Source organism: Sturnus vulgaris, chromosome 1, assembly GCF_052056855.1.
Source record: "Sturnus vulgaris isolate bStuVul1 chromosome 1, bStuVul1.hap1, whole genome shotgun sequence".
Taxonomy (NCBI): domain Eukaryota; kingdom Metazoa; phylum Chordata; class Aves; order Passeriformes; family Sturnidae; genus Sturnus; species Sturnus vulgaris.
The window spans coordinates 148,147,986-148,167,535 of record NC_142243.1 but is presented as its reverse complement, the minus strand read 5'-3'; the positions used below and the strand labels follow the sequence as shown (position 1 = coordinate 148,167,535).

The 19,550-nt window shown below is 36.7% G+C and overlaps 1 protein-coding gene across 9 annotated transcripts in view; it reads right to left on the bottom strand.

Moving 5' to 3' along the window:
• The window catches only part of EFR3A (EFR3 homolog A), a 75,894-nt gene that overhangs the window by 9,865 nt on the left and 46,479 nt on the right, over window positions 1-19,550 (bottom strand). For all 9 annotated transcript variants that reach the window (XM_014882132.2, XM_088179459.1, XM_088179436.1 and 6 more), the window contains exons 10-19: window positions 18,751-18,886; window positions 17,430-17,594; window positions 15,151-15,265; window positions 13,358-13,409; window positions 10,436-10,608; window positions 9,905-9,980; window positions 7,136-7,297; window positions 5,753-5,884; window positions 5,204-5,271; window positions 3,852-3,979 (exon numbers count right to left, since the gene is read on the bottom strand). In XM_014882132.2, the coding sequence (XP_014737618.1) occupies window positions 3,852-3,979; window positions 5,204-5,271; window positions 5,753-5,884; window positions 7,136-7,297; window positions 9,905-9,980; window positions 10,436-10,608; window positions 13,358-13,409; window positions 15,151-15,265; window positions 17,430-17,594; window positions 18,751-18,886 (1,207 nt within the window). The remainder of the gene's footprint in view (window positions 1-3,851; window positions 3,980-5,203; window positions 5,272-5,752; window positions 5,885-7,135; window positions 7,298-9,904; window positions 9,981-10,435; window positions 10,609-13,357; window positions 13,410-15,150; window positions 15,266-17,429; window positions 17,595-18,750; window positions 18,887-19,550) is intronic.

The following is a 19,550-nucleotide window of genomic DNA, read 5'->3' as shown; positions in this document are numbered from 1 at the left end:
TGATCCATCAGTTGATGGAATCTCCTTTTGTGACTGCAGTCCTAGGACAATGCAACACTAGTGTTTTCTCATTTTTGACATTTAATATATTCACAAAATATTTTAATTAACAGTAAAAATACGTGTTAAGACTTGCCACATGGATCCTCTGACAGACACTTGAGGGCCTTTTGTGTTATCTCATTTACAAAACCATGAATTGCGATGTCATATTTTAGATTTTAACCAAGACCAAGCCATTTGATCGATCAAATTATTGCTATCATTATTTGATGACTTGCACTACACAGTCAGAAGCAGCTACAGGCACTTGATACCAAAAAAGGGAGGACTATAAAATTCCCCCATGACAAGGTAATTTATGCTGGTTCTTCTGCAACCTTTGTTTAAACCATTTCTAGCCAAGAAAAGTGCTTCTGCAGTGCAAATATTGAGCATGAACAAACAGAATTCATTCCAGCAGAGCTGAATATGCTCAGCTTTTAAAAGCTAAGAAATACCTTTCAGAAGTCACATAAATGAAATGTCATTTTAAGATTGAGAGGCAGTGAAAGAACAAAATTAACAAAAAACACCTGAATTCTACTAATATTTGCCAGGTTCTCAGAGGCCCTGAGCATTTGAAATGGCATTCTGAAGAATTTGCTGAATTTTCAATCCCTAAAGGCTCACTGGTACATGACCCAATACATTCCAAATCTGAGGAAAGCATCTCAGCTCCCAAGAGAAAACATCTGACAAAACCACATCTCTGCTGCCATCTTGCTGCTCTCTCTATAATTGACACACAAACAAAAAGATACATTTTAGGGACTACTTTGGATAGAATTCATTTTTGTAATGGATGCCTCACTAAACTTGCATATGATATATGCCCATTTATCTCTAATTTCAACATATTACACGAGTAAAAAAATTGTGAAAATTACCATTTTTTCTCTTATAGGATACAGTGTTCATCCACACACATGAAGGAGCCCAGGGGCTCAAGGACAGTGATGGAGCCCCAACACTCATTGCCCCAGCCCCTGCCAAGGCTGTCCCAGAAGCCTTGCCCAGGGGCAGTGGGAGCAGCTCTGTGTGTCACCTCACTGACCCAGGTGGGATCCATCACTTTTGACAGGGACAATGGCTTTAAATTAGAAGAGGGTAGATTTAGATTAGATACTAGCAAGAAATTCTTTCCTAGTGGTGAGACACTGGCACAGGTTGACCAAAGAAGCTGTGGCTGCCCCATCCCTGGCAGTGTTCAAAGCCAGGTTGGATGGGGCTTTGAACAATCTGGGATAGTGGAAGGAATCCCTGCCCATTGTCAGGGGGCTTGGAACAAAATGACCTTTAAGGTACCTTTTTTCCTGGGTGAAGGGCTCTACTCCTTGTGCAGTCATTATCCTGAATGGCCAGTGACTAAGATGAATCACCTTTGAACAACTGAGAGCTTCTTCCAATTTTCTACATGTTTTTGTAATGTCACTCTAAGAGGTAATTAATGCCATCACAAAAATGATACCTATGGCTCTACTATCTGCTCAGGAAAACAAAACAGGAAACTACCGTTTGGTAGAGTACCAACTCATGAGTAAACACAACAGCAAACTCCACAGCAGCTAACATTGCTATAGGCATGTCAAGGAGAGAAACAAAACAAAAAAAGCATAAGGGAACACTAAGTCCACTAAATACAACACAGTTTCTGGCCTAAAGGTCTTTAGGCCTTATAAAAGCATTTTTTGACTGCACATCCTATAGGGACACACCACGGGCAGGAGAGCAGGCTGACCTACAGCTCATTTTTACCTTTCGGCTTGTGTTTGCATTTATGATGTTTTTTGCCTGATGGAAATAGAGTTGAATTAAAAAAAAAAAAATATATATATGTATAGACAAATAAAAATTGAAAGACTTTTAAATTATTAGTTTTCTCCCTCCCTCAAGTATGAAAGAGAAACAGGCATAAAAATTTGCAAATACAAATACCTTTTTAGTTGTTAAAAACATATCAAGACACGAAACAAAGACAAGATGACAAAACTATGTCTATAAGTCATTGTTAAGCATCGTATCACTGATATTTGGAAATAGTAGAAATAATTAGGATGAAATATTTACAAGTGCTTTGGGTTCAACCCTAGGTTTCACAGGAATATACAAAAAATGGATTTTTAAATTAAGATTAATGATCTCTTTTGAAACACTACATTCTAACATTATAATATTAATAGCAGAAATGAAACATTTCATTGGAGTTAAAAAAAGAAAAGCTTAGGAATTCCAAAATATTCACTTGGTCCTGATTTAGTTAAATGAAAAGCTTGGGAAGTTCAATATTCCACAGGATCAGAGATTAGTGAACTTAACTAGCTATGACAACAGTCAAGGAACAAGTTTTGCTTGCTGCTCTTTATAAAAAATTACAAAATCCTCAAACCCATCTGATTCACATATGCTAAGATTTAGGATTAAATATGGCAATTTCTCATCACCTGCAGAGGCAGTTAATCACACACTTTCAGTTAAACTCAATTAATGTTGATGTCAGAACTTACGTCTCTTCCTGTGTGGGAATGCATTTTTAGCAAAGTATATAAGAAAACCTTAGTGAGGTCATGTGGGTACAAATATAGCTGAGTTTCTAGAAGAGGCTTAACATAAATTTCAAACCAGGCTATCTTCCTCATCACATTCTCATTCACTCAAGGCTGTAACATTTCCTCACTTGCTGCCCACCTTTTCTGCCAATACTAAAATATAACATTAACTGTTTTTTTAGATGCCAGAAGAAATAAGTAAAGGAACATTTTCCTTTTTAGAAGAAGAAAACCAGCAACAGAAAACAGACAGTGGCTGTGCTGGAACATATCATTTATGTGCCTGCTTGCATTTGGAACAAAACCACAGCTGCTGTCTGGACATCTCAATTCCTCCCATAGTAACTATCCAAAAGAGATATTCAAGAGCAGGCAGCAATGTCTCTGAATCAGACTGCAGGAGCAACACATCTGGCATTCACTGCCTATGTGTACTTTGGTTCTTTCTATGTGTGAGCTACAGAATACAGAAATAATTTTACTGCTAGGTACTTTAAAAAGGCCATGCTTTGGGCTGGAGTATGCCCATGTATACTCCAAGAACAACCAGTTATATCCAGCCACAAAACACACATGGTTAAGAACAAATTCTTCAATCAATTTTTTCAGTAAGTTATTCAATTGGCTGTTGAAAATATATTAAAAGCCAAAAGCATACAAATGTCACATACTAGATAGTCTTTCTCACATTATTCACTCAGCCTGTGCAGCATGAGCTCCCACAAGCCTTCCTCAGGCAACACTTTATTTCCACTGTTACCTGACCCTAAAGCTTGCATAGGTATCTGATGGAGGAAAACATCTCATTCTTGCTTAAATTAACATCTGCTCATTGAGAATTTAACTAAGGCAAATAAATCAGCACAAAACTATATGGCAAAAGGACAGAGTATCTTCCATCCAATGTTTACATGAAAAAGATAAAGTAAGCTGATTTGTATATTCCTTCCTCATTTTCTAGATTAAGTTAACACAGGTATTCTTTTGAAGCAAAGACTTCATTAAAAAGAGTCAAAGTGGGTTCTAGGACTTTCTGCCTCACTTCGATTCTTTAAGGAAAAAAAATCTTAAAAGGACAAATAGTTGAAACTTCTTAGCAATAATACAGTAGCTAATGAGAAAGAAAAACACCTTGAGAAGACAAAATGATTTGATTAGGTTTTGATGCCAAGCAGTCACATTACATTTCATTGGCACACAACACATCAGGAAAACATTCTTAATAACTGGTACTAAGTGGTGTTGCTACAAATCACCACTTACCTGTAACCTGGGGCACATATGGAACTGACAATCTTTCCACGTTGTATCCACTGCCTCCTAATGATTCTGCAATCTTGTTTGTCAGGAAAAATAAATCTTTTTCATCCTTCTCTAAGGATGTTGGAAGACTGTCAAAACATATATTTGAAGTTATTGTCTACCAATTGATATTTGTTGGTCAAATAAAATATTTCTCTAATGTCTGTGAACAACCAAAAAGGGTCAACGGTAATAATTTGTTAGAAATAAAGCTTGGTCAGTTTTTTAGGAATGAATACACACCTAAAATCAGTCCATTGTAAACTTCTGCAGTATTTTAGATTACTTTAACACTTCTTGTATATCTGAAATATGTTCTTCACCTATTCTGCTACATCTTGAGAGAATATGATCTCTGCTAAATAAAAAAAAACAAACAAACTTGCACAGCAACAATAATACTAATAGTAATTAATTAATTATAATATTTGTCATTTGCCAGCAGTGTGCCCTTGTGGCAAAAAAGACTGAGGGGATCTTAGGCTGCATCAGGAGGAGCACATCAGGAAGTCGAGGGAGGAGATCCTTGCCCTCTATTCAGCTCTGGTAAGGCCACACCTGGAGTGCTGAGTCAGGAACTGGGCTAGTCAGGACATGTAGGGAGCCAACCACAGGGTCACTAAGGTGGATTACAGGGCTGGAGCATCTCTCCAATGAAGACTGAGAGAGCTGGGCCAGTTCAGCCTGGAGAGGAGAAGGTGGATCTCATCAATGTGTACACCTCCCTTAAGGGAGGGAGGGTGGAAAGGCCTCAGAACTAAGCACCTTTCAGTGCTGCTCTGTGACAGAACCAGAGGCAATGGGCCCAAACTGACACACAGAAGGTTCTGTCTCAACATCAGGAAACACTTTTTTGTATGAAGGGGAAGGTGACCAAGCACTGGTGCAGGTTACCCAGAGAGGATGTGGAGTCTCCATCCCTGGAGATATTCCAAAGCCTCTGGATGTGGTCCTGTGGTACAGTCTGCTCTAGGGGACCCTGCTTAAGCAGGGGGCTTGAACCAGATGACCTCGAGATCCCTTCCAGCCTCACCCACTCTGTGATTCAGTGAAAATTTATTTTGCTGTGTTACCACACTGAGCATCCTATTGTGCACAAATGCCCCTGACTACAATAAAAAAGTCTGAAACTCACTTTTTTTTTTCCCCTGTAAGTGTACATGCTTTTAATGCTTGGGTTTCTTCTGCTTGTCCAGAACACCATAAAACATCTGATTTTTTTTCACATATGGAACATTTTTCAATGATGTATGATTTTTAATAGCAAAATAGGGACTTCACTGTTCACTAATTCCCGTTTTGTATCTACTTACTCGCATTTGTCTTTGAAAATTGTTTCTGGTAGAAAATAAGCTGCTTCCACACTTCTGGTTTCAATGACCTGAAAAAAACCACCCCAAGTCAAATAGTACAAATGGAGTAGCTCCATAGTTGTTTTCTTCAATATTTACTAACATCCACGTTAACACAAATGAGACATTTGGGATTTCTTTTAACAAGGGAAAGAGATTGTGGCTCTCATCCTTTAGACTAAAAATCTGGTTGTCATGGTCTTGTGCATGTCAATACTGTTTTACCAAAGACAGTGGGGCCATAAAGTCTTATACCAGATGGAGATTTGGCCCTTTATAAAGGGTACCATAAGCAAAATAAAAATGCTATACGTTGAGAGAAGATTATTTTGTTTACAATTTTAAGAGTCAGCAAGTAATATCATGAGAGACTGAAGATCAAGAACAATGTCAGTGGAGACAAATATGGGAGATCAACACCACAAGCAAGTGCCTGACACAAGTTATTTACTGATTTTACAGTAGACTGTGTATTGCTCTAAAAGACCTGAATTATTTAACCATGGTTACCTTGCTGACATGCTGACAAAAGGCAGGAACTGCAATCATCTGACTCAGGAAGTTCAGATATGCTGCAACCAATGCCATGACACCACAACGATTAAACATTGGCAGATTATCCTCATTGATGATGGCAACGTCCTGGAAAAAAAGGGGCAGCATTATGTTTTCCAAAGTTAGCATATATGAATATATGCATATATGAATATATGGAAGTCAAAATTATCATTGGTAACACTACCTGATGTATGATGTTTATCTGATATAACTTAAACCTTGATAACTCTTAAAATTCTAGTCTTTTAGCTCACTCCTGAAGTAGGAATATATTGATCTGAAGTTAGAGAGCTTAAACAATTCAACCATTTTGAAAAGAAATAAATTTACTCAAGTGAAAATCCTGTTTCTCAGACAGGAAGGATAGATTAATGACTGGTAGTCTCTTGTCCTGAACACCTGCTGATCATAACATTTTCTCAGGAATATTAGAAACAGCAGTTTGATAAAGACTGCCAGCATGAATCTCAGATACAAGAGAGGGAATTATTTAATGCAAATTAGCACTTCTATGTACAGATACAGCACAACAGAGGGAATTATTTAATCCATATTAGCACTTCTATGTTTATTCAGATTGCATTATTTTTGCTCTAGTAAAGCTCTTAATGTCTTTTCTATCAAGTAAGGATTTGGTTCATATTTTAAAATTAAGGATGCAAACTGCATTTCAGATGTTTTATAATGCAGCTGTACATTTGGGAATAAGGTTAATGACAGAGTGAACTGGGAATACAGGGCCAGATTTCATCAAATTTCCAGGGCACATGTTAGCACTACTTTATTTTTGATTTCAACACAGATAAACTTAGTAAGCTATCTGGTTTCCCTGAGGACCATATGCAACTATGAGTTAATATTTGAACCTATTAAGGAAATGTTAAGGAATAAAGCCTAAGACACTGACAGAACTTTGCTCTAAGGTAAGATTAAATAGCCTGGCTTAGTAACTTTTCCCAACCAATCTATTATACAGAAGTTTTCATCCCTGGTGCAGACAGTCCATACATTTCACACAGAACACAAGATCGTAAGTTGAGAGAACACCTTGTGATTCTGCTAATGAGTACCAGTGATTCTAAGAAATGCTTCAACAAATTTCCACATATGCTGTTTTTTTCTGAACAGCACATACTATGGAAATTTGTTACAAAACTGATTAGATTAAGTTTCCCCATTAGTAAATGGTATAAACAAAGTGCACTTCCTTAGTGATCAATCCAAGTTCAGACCAAATTATGAGATTTCCAGTTTGAAGATCAATACACAAAACCCCCAAGTTCTTCACATCTCCAATCACACATGTCAGTCAATGAACCCAACATAGACTCATACCTGCAAGGCAATAGCTAATCGAATGAGGTCAATAACCACTTCTTCATTGGCCAGCTCAATTGTGGTAAGAGCTAGAGATGTAAACAGGAGTTCAAAGTTTTTTTGGACATTGTCTTCTTCTTTGCAGCCTAAGTAGATGTGTCTGTACAACTGCTGACCATGCTATAAAAGACATAAAAGAGAAAATGGGTATTAAATAATAGAATAATTTAGATTAGAAAGAATATTTGAAAATCTTCTAGTCCTACTCTCTACTCCAAACAGGTCTAACTTTGATGTTAGATTAATTGAGATAGAGAATTAAAAAACCAAAAAGAATAAAATACATGTGTACACATACATAAACGAGTACATGATTAATCAAGTAGACCTCAAGTTTCTAACAACAGCTTCTTTATAAACACTGTATTGTTCTATTTTATGCACAAATGTACAGATAGAGAAGATGATACAGAGAATTGCATGATCACTGCACAGTATCAGATGTTGGAATTAATTTCCTGTTGAAATATTAGAAAAAAAAATTGCCCATTTATGAAAAGGAGAAACCAAAAAGTAATCGTGAAATATTCTCAAAAACATTTGAGTAACTGATGAGCCCCAAGTGTTATTCTTGTGAAGACATCAAATTTGTTCATTAGGCAGCTCTCCTCAAACAACAAACCAAGAAAAGATTCTGCTAGAAGGTATTTCAGAAGGTGAGCAGGGCTCATTTACTGATGTGTGTAGGGAGGTTGCAGCTCTAGTGAAGAACACAGGTCATTTACTGAAAGTCTCTTTCTCCACTTCAAAAGTGACTTTTCTTCTCTGTGCATAATCAAATCTCTGTAAAGAAGCTATTGCCTCCACACAAAAGAAAAATGCAAACACACAAAACACAGGGTAAGCAGCAGGTGTTGTATGGAACACAGAGCTCAGTACCACCCCAGCATTCTTAATCTGTGGAGGGGTACAAGTTTGCAGAGCTGACAATTAATTTTCAAGATCAAAGACTAACTCCAGATTTATTAATTCAGCTCTAGAAGGAGGAAGAAAAGTGATCTTCAATCTCTCTTTTTCAAATAGGAGATATTTACTTAAGAAATAATGATGACATTGTTGGTAATTTCATTACTTCTAAAATCAAAGAGTTGTTCAAATACACATTGTACTTAGAAAAGAGGGAAACAACTATTAGCAAAGCACAGAAGCTACTACAATATAAAGGTTAGCTGTTTAAAGACTCAGTATATTTGGAAAATAAAAGCAATGAATTTTTTTATCCCACTGATAAAGAATTGCACTCAAATAGGGAAATAAATGATTATGTAGATTTTCTCAGTATGTATCTTTCTAGAAGACTGGAAAATGCAAGATATCTCCCTTCAAAGAAAGGACAGATATAAAGTGAGCAAGTGGTCAGAGATGAAGAGTTTTGTGCCTATGTTTGCTTCCATTCCACCTGGGTATGATAGACAATTGCCTCAGGATCCCCATGTAACATCAAAGAAGCCTAAATGGGCATCCAGATATTAATGAACTTCTAGAGATGCCTCATCCCTCTCTGATTATGCAGAGCACCTGGGAAGAGCAGGCTGCTAACATGCACATCTATACCAGGCGAGTAACATTACACTTATGATATGCACCTGGAACAGTATCACACAGATAATCATTGACTGACTCCATTTCCCAGGGAAATATACTTCAAATATATTTTTTAGAAACCTGAAGATCTTTTCTTGACTTGTGAAGAATCTCTTTTCCTCTTCTTCCCTTTTCTTCAGATCAGTATTAACAATTCAAATATTTAGTTTAACTGCTACAACTTTCATCTAGCAAAATACATCTTATCCAAACTGCTTTAAAGCAGAGATATTAAACTAATGAATTAAAATATAATTCACTTTTTTTAAAAGTCACATTACTAATAATTGCCAATGTTAGAGTATTTTTTATATTTGTATTATTCCAGTTGTACGTGTACTGGAAAGAATATTAACTGGACTAAATTTGCAAGAACATTTATCTTGCAACGTTGCTTGAATGCTGTACAACTCTAGTTTGAATATTATTACATAGGCAGTATTTTGGCCTACCTTGGCATTTTCTGTTTTTTGTTTACATATCTACACAGATAAACCACAGTGAGGAATGACAGAGCACAGCAACAGCTTCATGCATTTTTCCCTTATAAAATCCAAGGTGTCTACTATAAGCAATTTCACTCCATGTAAGTATCATCTACAAAAACTCTGTTTTTCTTTAGAACCAAATATACTGAGGCCACTGGTACAAAGTCTTGTGAAAACAATCTTTTAGAAGACAACTGTTTTGTGCAAAGTTAACTTTCTTTGACATCTTTACCTAAAACATAAGTCCCTGTACCACAGCTATAAAAAGATTTCTAAATAAAAAACTGTCTAAAAATACAAAAATATGGCGAAAATAAAAGCCATACAAGTGAAAAACTGCTACTGAACAAAAATTAAATGCTGTGCAGGGATCTAGCAACAGGGAGATCTTTTCAGAATTCATGGTTTTGACATATGCTGTTCTAATTTCATGCATATAAAGGTTTTAACTGAACACATAAATTAAAATTTTATTGCATGGAATCATTTTTCAAGTATCTAGAGCACCTCAACATTGAAATCACTGTAACTTGATTACAATAATTTGAAACTGATCTCTGTGACTTGCTGCAAAATCACAGCTGTAGAAGAAAAGTAAAACCACTGGTTCAGTTACTTATTTCTAGATAGAAAAGTGATTTTTCTATTCTATTACCTTTTTCATGAAGCTCACGTCTTGTCTTGAAATCTTGTCTCGTTTTATCTTTAGATCAGAAACATCTGGTATTATTCTACAAATTAAAGAAATGTATTGTTTTAGCCAAAAAAAAAAAAAAAAAAAAAAGTTGGAAATTAAGAGAACATGGAATACAGGAATTATTCAAACAGATCTTGACCCAATTCCCTTTATAATTATATCCATACTTTACAAGGATATTCAAATTTCAGTTGAAGAAGGAGAACCAGAAAGAGAATTATGACAATCATGTATTTTTTTATCTACATAAAATAAAAATAAAATTTTGTCTTCTATATAGCTAAACTATATTTGTAATGGTTATTTAAGGTACTGTGCTCTGAGGCTTACCTGTAAAATACTTGCCATAATAAATGACACTGAGTACTGTGCATTCACTAAAACAGTACATTAATAATTCATATTAGCAAAACCATTTAAAAATCAACAGTACTTGTCATTCAGGTAATGAACTGGAATTTCAAGTAGGTAATAAATAAAAAGCACCACCTTATCCCTCTCAGCTTGGCTCTGTTGTCGTGCCGATCAATGAGGTTGTGCAGGATTTCCAGGACCAGCTGCCTCAGCTCAGAGTCTTCCATGAGTGAAGGAGACAGCAATGGGTCCAAAAAGGGGGGAGGAAGTGCATTACTTATTGTTGTGGCTTTGTATCCTGAAGTCACCTGTTCATTGTTGGAAATAAAATTAATGTGTCATTACTACATTGTAAGAATTAATTGCAGCTGTCATTCACTTTTCAGTGGGTTTGCTTCGGCATCTGCGAGGCAGATTCAAATTGAAGTACTGTATTAATTCTGAAAATTCCTTACCTCACTATGAATTTGGAAGGATTTTAGCACACATTTTCAAATTAAGTCCTTCACGTTAAAAGGATTTTTTAGGATTCTTTCTTTACAAACACACCCTGAATCAAAAAATCAAAGAGGTATGATTTATGGTTTTTTTTTTTAATATGGCCTATGAAAAGCTGCAGGGCATAAACTGAAGATGATAGTAATTCCAGTCGATAATTACAATAGAGATTTTTCCATTTCAGTTTATGAGTTGTTCACACATAGAGTAAGCTCATGTGAAATAAAACATGAGAAATCAGGGCCTATATGTACACCTTACAGATTTACAAATACTACTTTATTGCAAAACATGAAGTAAGCAAATATCTAGAAATCTGGTACCATAGTGTTATTTTAAAAATTAATTGATTGTCCCAATCAAGTACTTTTATTTAAAGCAAATTCTGCAGGTACACAAAGAAAAATAAAGTTCTACCTAACCACTAATTCAAATTTTAATTAGCTGAACATCTACATTAGTCAAAAATACTTAAAATGCAGCATCCCTTAAAATGGAGGTTACCAGAATATTACAATCTCAAAATATATTACAAGTATATATAACCTGTTGAGGATGAGGGGAGCAAAATTATTCGAAATTTAATTACAAAAAATGCAATAGTATTTTCATCTAAGACATACACAGTGATTTGTCTTCTTTATATATACTCCATACCCTCACAGCTTTTACATGTGAACTGTGTTTACTGGTTTTGGTTGAGATAGGTCATTTTCTTGATAGTAACACATGTGCTACTGTGTTCTAGATTTGTGACCAAACCAGTGCTGGTAACACTGAGCAGGGCTCACACACCTCCAGAGGGATATCCCATACTAAAATGTGTCATGTTCAGCAGCAGAACAGGAGGAAGTTTGTGAGGGCTGCCACTGCTCAGGGACTGGCTGGCTATTACTTGGCTTGTGGTGAGCAATTAGGGTTTTTTTAGGTGGGGATTTTGTTTTGTTTTATTACTTCTTTTTCTTGCTTCTTAGTTTTATTTTTCTTGGTTTCCTTTGTTTACTTACTAAACTGTCTTCATCTCAACCCACTTTTCTCACTGGTACCATCCTGGTTCTCTCCCCATGCCCCTGGCAGAGTGAGTGACTGGGTGGTCCCTGGTGCCTCTGGGTTAAACCACAACACTGAGCAAGCACAATGCCCACAGCTTAACTGAGGGGTTCACAGGGACGTGGCTGACAGGAGCAGGGGACAGGAAGGCATCTGATCAATCATTCTGAAAATGGAAAATGACTGATATTACCAGCAGCAAGGCTGGAAATTTAAATGCACACTTTTAATAAAGTGCCAGATTTCAACTCCCTATACAGCATTAACTTGTCTGCCTGTGTATGCATGACAACAGATTAATTATGTTATGAAATATTATTCTTTTGTAAAGAATACATGATGCACAATGCTGAATTTTTTTCCACAATATTTATCAATGCCTAATTATTAAGCATCAGAACAATGACTTTCACGCCTTTGTGCCATTATGGGATTTTACTTCCATATTCTAAAAGACATGCAAACCAAACTTCAGTGTTCCAAATGTTAGATCCCTTCTGCATGTCCACTCTGACTCCCTTAAAGCAAACTTACAGGCTATGCAGGACTCAAAATCATTAGTACAATGCTTACCTGTTTTAATGGACTTTTAATACTGGTGAGATGAATATTGTCAGGAACAGTTTAGACGTATCTGAGTCTATGTTTAATGAAGACAATGTGCAAAATGACCACCTGAGGTCCTTCCTAACAAGTTTTCTATCCCTAAATTGCAACTCTGAATGCCCAGCTCTTTTTCAAACCAGAGTCTAAGATTTCAGATTTGGATAAACCCAGAATGGTTTAACCTATTTGCCTAACAACATACCTGAGTTTCATGTCAAAGCAAGGACAGAACAAATTTTCCAGGAGGACATTCTTCTGCTTTAGTTTGTGAAATTATTCCCCTATTTGAGTCACTAAACAGTTTTCAGCTTTTGCAACAAAACAGGGCAAGGATTCTACTGGCAAGAGACTCCTTTACTACTCACTTTCTGATTTTTACCATCTGGGCCTATTTCCAGAAATACTCTTTCAAGATTTACAGTTGAAAAATGTATTAGTGATAAAAAGTTCAATCACACCTTACCAGAAACTTGGGAAATATTAGGAAGGAAAGAACAACACTGTCTGAGGTATTCATTCCTATGGTTTTAAAAATATTTGCCATTCTACTAATTACCATTTTTCCAGGCTCAGAGATAAAAGTGATTTCACTTTGATGTTGCCAGTATTTCTGGCAGAACTCAACCTACTCTAGGATGTTCTTTTGGATCTGCAGATCCAATTATAACTGACATTCACCAAAGTGCTCTAAGAGGTGGAGGCGTATTTCTTGTGCTGTTTCTAATGTAAGTTGGAAAAATGCTTTCACAATATTACACAATAGAATTACAGGTCCATACAATATGAATGTATGTTTATTTTCATAATCCATTGTGGTTATACTGCACTTTTATGTGTAAATATACACATAAAGGAAACACTTTGTTTATATATAACATAGTATACTGATCACAGAAGGCTTACCATTAGTAAAGATCTCAATAACATGATTTGAATCCTCCTGGCTCCCAAATCTCTACAATCAGAAAAAAAAAATTTGCAAATTAGTTTTTCTTGCATATCTTTGAAATATTATTCTACTCTAGACATTATTCTCATTTTGACAAGTGAATACAGCAATCTTGGAAGAGATGCTGGATGATCATAGATAAACATTTCCAACTGAGTTGCAATAATTAAATGTTTTTGAAAGAAAAATTTACAGGAAGACTTAAAAAATGGAGCATGTGCAGTTGAAGAAAAAATTAAACTGTATATTGTGAAGCAGATATAAATCTTTGTTTTACTCAGAAATCTCTGAAATCCACCACTGTTATTTTCACAAGCATCAGCACTGAAAATTTCTTTTGGATTAAAAAACGTAATTGAGTCTTTTAAGAAACGCAGACTCCAGAACTTTGAGACTGCAAAAAAAAAGAGGTTTTATATCACAGGAAGATACATGAAACACTACATGACCTGTTCTTCTTCTGTTTTCATGTCACTCCTGCAGGTACTAAAAGAAGCCAAATAGCTAAAGGTACACAGTCACTATTCTTGTAAGATCTTAGGAGATGAAAGAACACTTGGAATAAATTGCTCCATTTAAAGAGATTCTTTCAGGGAAGTTTAAAAGGTACAAGCCATTTTGTCCGTTAAATAGTGTAAAGGAAGATCAATCCTCTTCATAAATTTGGCATGTACATAACAGTGGAAATTTCTACCTTAATAGGCTGTTTGTATCATTCAAATGTCTTGGGTAGCTGAAACCAAAATTCTAAGTAATGCAAGACTTTATCAGCAATCAGAAAGCCTTCTTTGCTCAGTGACATATGCACATCATACTAGCACATTGCTCAGGCACATGTTTACACAGGTGCTCATAAATGGAAAACTATAAGTTAAGAAACAAACAACCACTACTCCCAATAGTTAATCCAAGCAGAGAATTCCATATGCATTTTTTCTTGAAATATCTCCATAATGAGTGATAACTGCCTGGCACAGATTTGTATCTTCCATGGAATAGCATCCCATGCTGCAGGGATACTGTATAAAAAGCCATCAAGAAGCTGGAGAACGATAATGACTTCCTACTTAATCTAGTGGGGGATCACTTATGTGGTAAAAAGTGTCTGTGCACATCTGGAACGAACAGCTGCAGCCTTTTCAGTGACTTCCCCACACTGAGGAAATGCAGTCTTTTAAGCAAAATTATTCGTGTGACAGGGAAAATATCCAGTGTAGAGCAGCTTTTAAATTGGGGGTTTATTAAGTCTGCCCACTTATAGCTTTTTCCTATTTCTAAATACATAGGGAAAATCCAAAATTCTCTGGAATTTCTTAATTTGAAGTCAACTTGTACAGAATTAAATAAAAAACAACCTTAAAAATAGTTTGTAAATTATGTAGCTATTTGAAAAACTGTACTTCTAATTGAATTCCTCTCATTCTCAAAACTTATATATAAAATTTTATGGAATTAACAAACATAAAGTACATAATTTCAGAAAAAAATTGTATAGATGCAGAGAGAAAGAGTGCTTTAGTGAAAAATAAAATGCACTCCAATCAGGTAATTTTTATCAGTAACATGTCTGTAGGTTGATGTCATTTTGCTGACACTGCAATGTCTTGGTTCTACATAGTATTTAACACAGCCCCTAAGGAGTGAGAATTTGCATTTCACTTTTCTTAATGTTTTTCACTTCTTAATTTATCAGGATTCTAAAATCTAGATTTTTAATTCAAAATTTAAAAATATAGGATATACAAACCCAAGGTTACTGGGATCCAATGATTGCGAAGTTGTCCCCAAAACAGGTACTTTGCTCATAATGAACATCATAATCTCTGATCTCTGGTAATCTGGGAGATTGCTTCCAAAAAATCCTAAATAAAAACAGAATGGAATCACACAAGAATAAGAGATTTAGGGCCCTTCTCTTTATAAGAAAAGCCTTTAAAATATAAGGAATATATTAACAGGTCAACACAGATGAAGAATAAACGCATTACTTGTTTTAGGGCATAATCTCAGTTATTTTTGCTGAATGATTTTATTGAGTCCTTTTCATGATACTCACTTTCATCTTTGAGTACTAAAGCCTTCTAATTTTATCCTTCTCTAAATATATAATTTAAAAACTAAATATCTGGAGTCTATTAACTTGTACCCAGTGAAGAACTGGAAGTGTTTCTCATGGCACACAGCATTGTTATTTTTGTCTTTTAAGTCTCCAATAAATATTACAAGTGAGGGGACAGAAATCCCAGAGACATACAAGTATTTTATGACTGTTGCTGTTCTTGGGGAATGATGAGGTGAGCAGCTTCCATGTCAGCACTATGGGAAGAGGAGCACTCCAGCATCGGGTACAGGGAGAGTTCTGGACCAGGGGAACTTCACAGCAGCAGAAGGAACCACAATGGCTGAGGCAACCTGGGCAGGGCCAGGAGAAATGTCAGGTGCACACACACCTCCTCTACTTTAAAAGTATCTCTTAGGGAGTGCTAGCACCAGTTGGCAGGAAGGGCACTGCAGCTCTGCCAGCTCAACCAGGAAGAAATAGTTTCCAGTTGCAGAAGACCCTGTCCTCTCCCAGCTCTGCACCCACCACAACTGAAGCAGCTGCCCAGACACAGCTCCAATGGGAACAGCTGCCATGCCAGTGCCACTTGCAGGCTAGGCCCTGCTCTTCCAGCAGCACAGCACAGCTGTGGCAGTGCACCCAGGGAACTGACATAACACTGTTATTCCCAATATTCTCCATGGAAGAAGACCGAGGGGTTTGGGTTAATGGCAAGTCCGGTGTGAATCAAGTGTGCCCTGGCAGCCAAAAGAGCCAACTGTGCCCTGTGCTGCATCACCAGCTGGCTGAGGATGTGACTGTCCCATCTACACTGCACTGCTGCAGCCCCTCCTCGAGTCCATGCTTTGGGTGCCTTGATCTAAGAACATCAAACACCTTCAAGGAGGGCAGTGAAACAGGAGGCGCTGAGCTCTCTCTGGTGACCAGTGACAGAACATGAGGAAATGGGATGAAATTGTATCAGAGGAAGCTCAGATGGGACATTAGGAAAAGGTTCTTCACTGAAAGGAAGGTTGGCCACTAGACCAGGCCCCCCAGGGAAGTGGTCACAGTACCAAGCAGTATCTGGACAATGCTCCCAGGCACATGGTTTAGTTGAAGCAGTCCTGGGAGGAGCAGAGAGTTGGACTCAATGATACTTATGTGTCCCTTCCAACTCCAGATATTCTATTTTATTATTGTGCAATAGTATAACATTGACTTCAGTAGAAAGACGTTTCGATTCTGGGATTTTTTTTTTTTTTGGTGGGGGTTTAACATTTTAACTTGGGAGCTTTACTTAAATGGTGAGAAATAATCTACCACATACTTGTTACTGCTCTAGAAAGCTTCAAGGCAAGTGAAGGTACAGATCAGTGAACAACATTTAAGTTACATCCCCTTGTTCTTTAAGAAAAAGAATACTTATCATAAATGCACCCCAGTATATAACATCACTATCATGAAGGGAAAATCTGAGAAAGGGGGAGACAGTGTTAAGAAAATAATTTCCAGTGCTGTGCATTAACGTACTTCAGTTAAGTCATGGTAGCACAACTGGCCATTAGGTGTCATTGTTGCTACTATGTTTAACATTCATTTCTATCAATTTTAAAGTAGTACCTACTAAATGTATATTACTATATATGACTGGTTGCAGTGATTTTCATAAAAGGACTAACAGTAGTTCTTTACCAAAGGTAGAGATTTCTACATTTCAAAGGCCATCAAATAATATAATTAAAATTAAGTCCACCAGCATTTTTAATTTTCATAAGCTTCCTGGCTATGTGCTCAGCATTTAAAAGAAAAACCTTTCAGAAATCAAGCACATAAAGGAAGCCTGAGAATGAGAGGCAAACACAATCAGATAAACCAACTTGGTAGTATTCCTTCATGATTCAAGCTGGTCCAATATCATCTCACTGAGGAAGAAAGAAAAGGGGAGGAATTTTAAGTGAGCCTGTGTCAATTGCATTACTCACCAATTGTTTGAATAATTGCATTCTGGACAATCCTCTCATCATTCTCCTTGGAGCTTGTGCTTAAAGTGACACTTTCTGCTGAACTGTGCCTGTCACTCAGCTCAAAGTCAACGCTGATGCGCAGGTGCTTCAACAAGGTATTAAAAACCTCCAGAACTGTTGGGCCTGGAAACGACACATGACAGTGATTGCACCTGTCAAGGGGGAAATGTCTGAAGAAAATTAAAACTGGGCTTTTCAATGCATTTTCACAAGTAATGAGAGCAGGATGATGAAGAGAACCGAGTGAAATAGTATTTGAGGCATCACGACTAGAAATAAAGTTCTGAGGTATGCCTACACTTTGATATTTTAGAAATTAACTTTGAATCAGAAAATACAATCAGGTATGTATGTATAATCCATTACAATCCACTACTGGGTCTGGCCAGGATGGAGGTAACTTGATTTTCCTTGTGCATGTAGCTTTGCTCCACCCATCAAACTGTCTTTATCTTGATCCATGAAACTTCTCACCTTCTTTCTACACTGTCCCTGTCCTGGGGGAAAGGCGAATGCAAACAGCCCAGAGTCAACTCACCATGCAAGTTTCAGATACAAAACAGGAGTGGTTGCTGAAATTAAGCATCAATAATGGACTAAACTGCAGGTACTTACCCCTGAACTTCAGTTATTTCAAAACCTGCTACTAAAATCCAATTCTATACATTGGATCAAATAATGAGCTCTTTTCATCATATGGTAAAAGATTTACCAAATCTGTGCATGCAAGTGGATCTCATATAAAGAGGAAGGACAGGTTCAGGCTCAAGCTAATGAAGTAAAATAGTATTTCAGCAGGACACCAAAGAACATCAGCACTAGATTGTACATGTCTTCATAACTACACTTATTTCAAGGAAGAATCCTAACTTTAAACAACATATTTCACCTTATTTCAGCTGCTTCGCAGTCAATAAGGTAAAATTTCTCAAAGATCATTCTACTCCTGCAATACTCAGGTCACAGCTGTATAACAAAGCTACAATGCTCTTGAGATTTTGTAGTGATACACAGTTCTCTCCGACTTTATGATTTCATTCCAAACAGAAAGGTCTTTCACAATTTTTCAATGCAAAGGATTATATAAGAGTCAAACACCAAATACATATGCTTGGAGTAATTGTAATCCAAGATTTCAAGCATTTTATCAGCACAAAGGAAAAAAAAATACACAAAACCTTCTCAAAATGTATCCAATCAGTCTGAAATCAAAGTGAAAATAAGCACCACCCTACAAATTTATCCTTTGACCTGATGCTTTTAATTTAATATACCTTACCTATTGATCCTTTAGCTGCTATTGCAACTGCCTCCAGAAGAACCTGAATAATGCCAGCACGAACTCGTGGTGAATCCCTTTTGCGGACATCAAGGTGTCCAAGGATTTCTTGTATTACATGATGGGAATATTGTGCCTATTAAAAAAAAAGACAGAAAATCTTCATCTGTGACTTTAACAAGAATAAGCTCATACAGCACTCAGCTATGGTGATGACCATGTTCTCATTCTGCAACATTTTAATTCAGAAATTTATCAAAATTACAATCAATTAATGACTAAATATGGATTAAAAAAACTTCCATGAGAGATGAAGCTATAAAAGTTCATTCAGCCAGCCCAGTGTACAAAACCTTAGAGTCTTAAAATATCCAGGAATTTTTACAAGTACAGAGGAAGCATGAAGTGGTCCTTCACTCAGCTACTCAGTTCAAAGAATTCAGCACTGTTGATATAAATGCTGAGAAAACTCAGCTTTCTTTCACAAACCTGGAATTTTACAGTTATCTTCTGGGAATCTATGTTTGATGCCATCAAAGAATAATACCTTGATGTTTACAACAGACAATCATAGAGTCAGAATGGCTTGAGTCATAGATGGCTTAAAGACTATCTCATTCCAAGCCCCCTGCCATGGGCAGGGACACCTTCCACTAGACCAGACTGCTCCAAGTCCTGTCCAACCTGCCTTGAACACTTCCAGGGATGGGGCAGCCACACCTTCCCTGTATATCTTGTGCCTCTCTACTCTTCTGGTAATGAATTTCTTCCTAATATCCAATCTCTACCTTCCCTCCTTC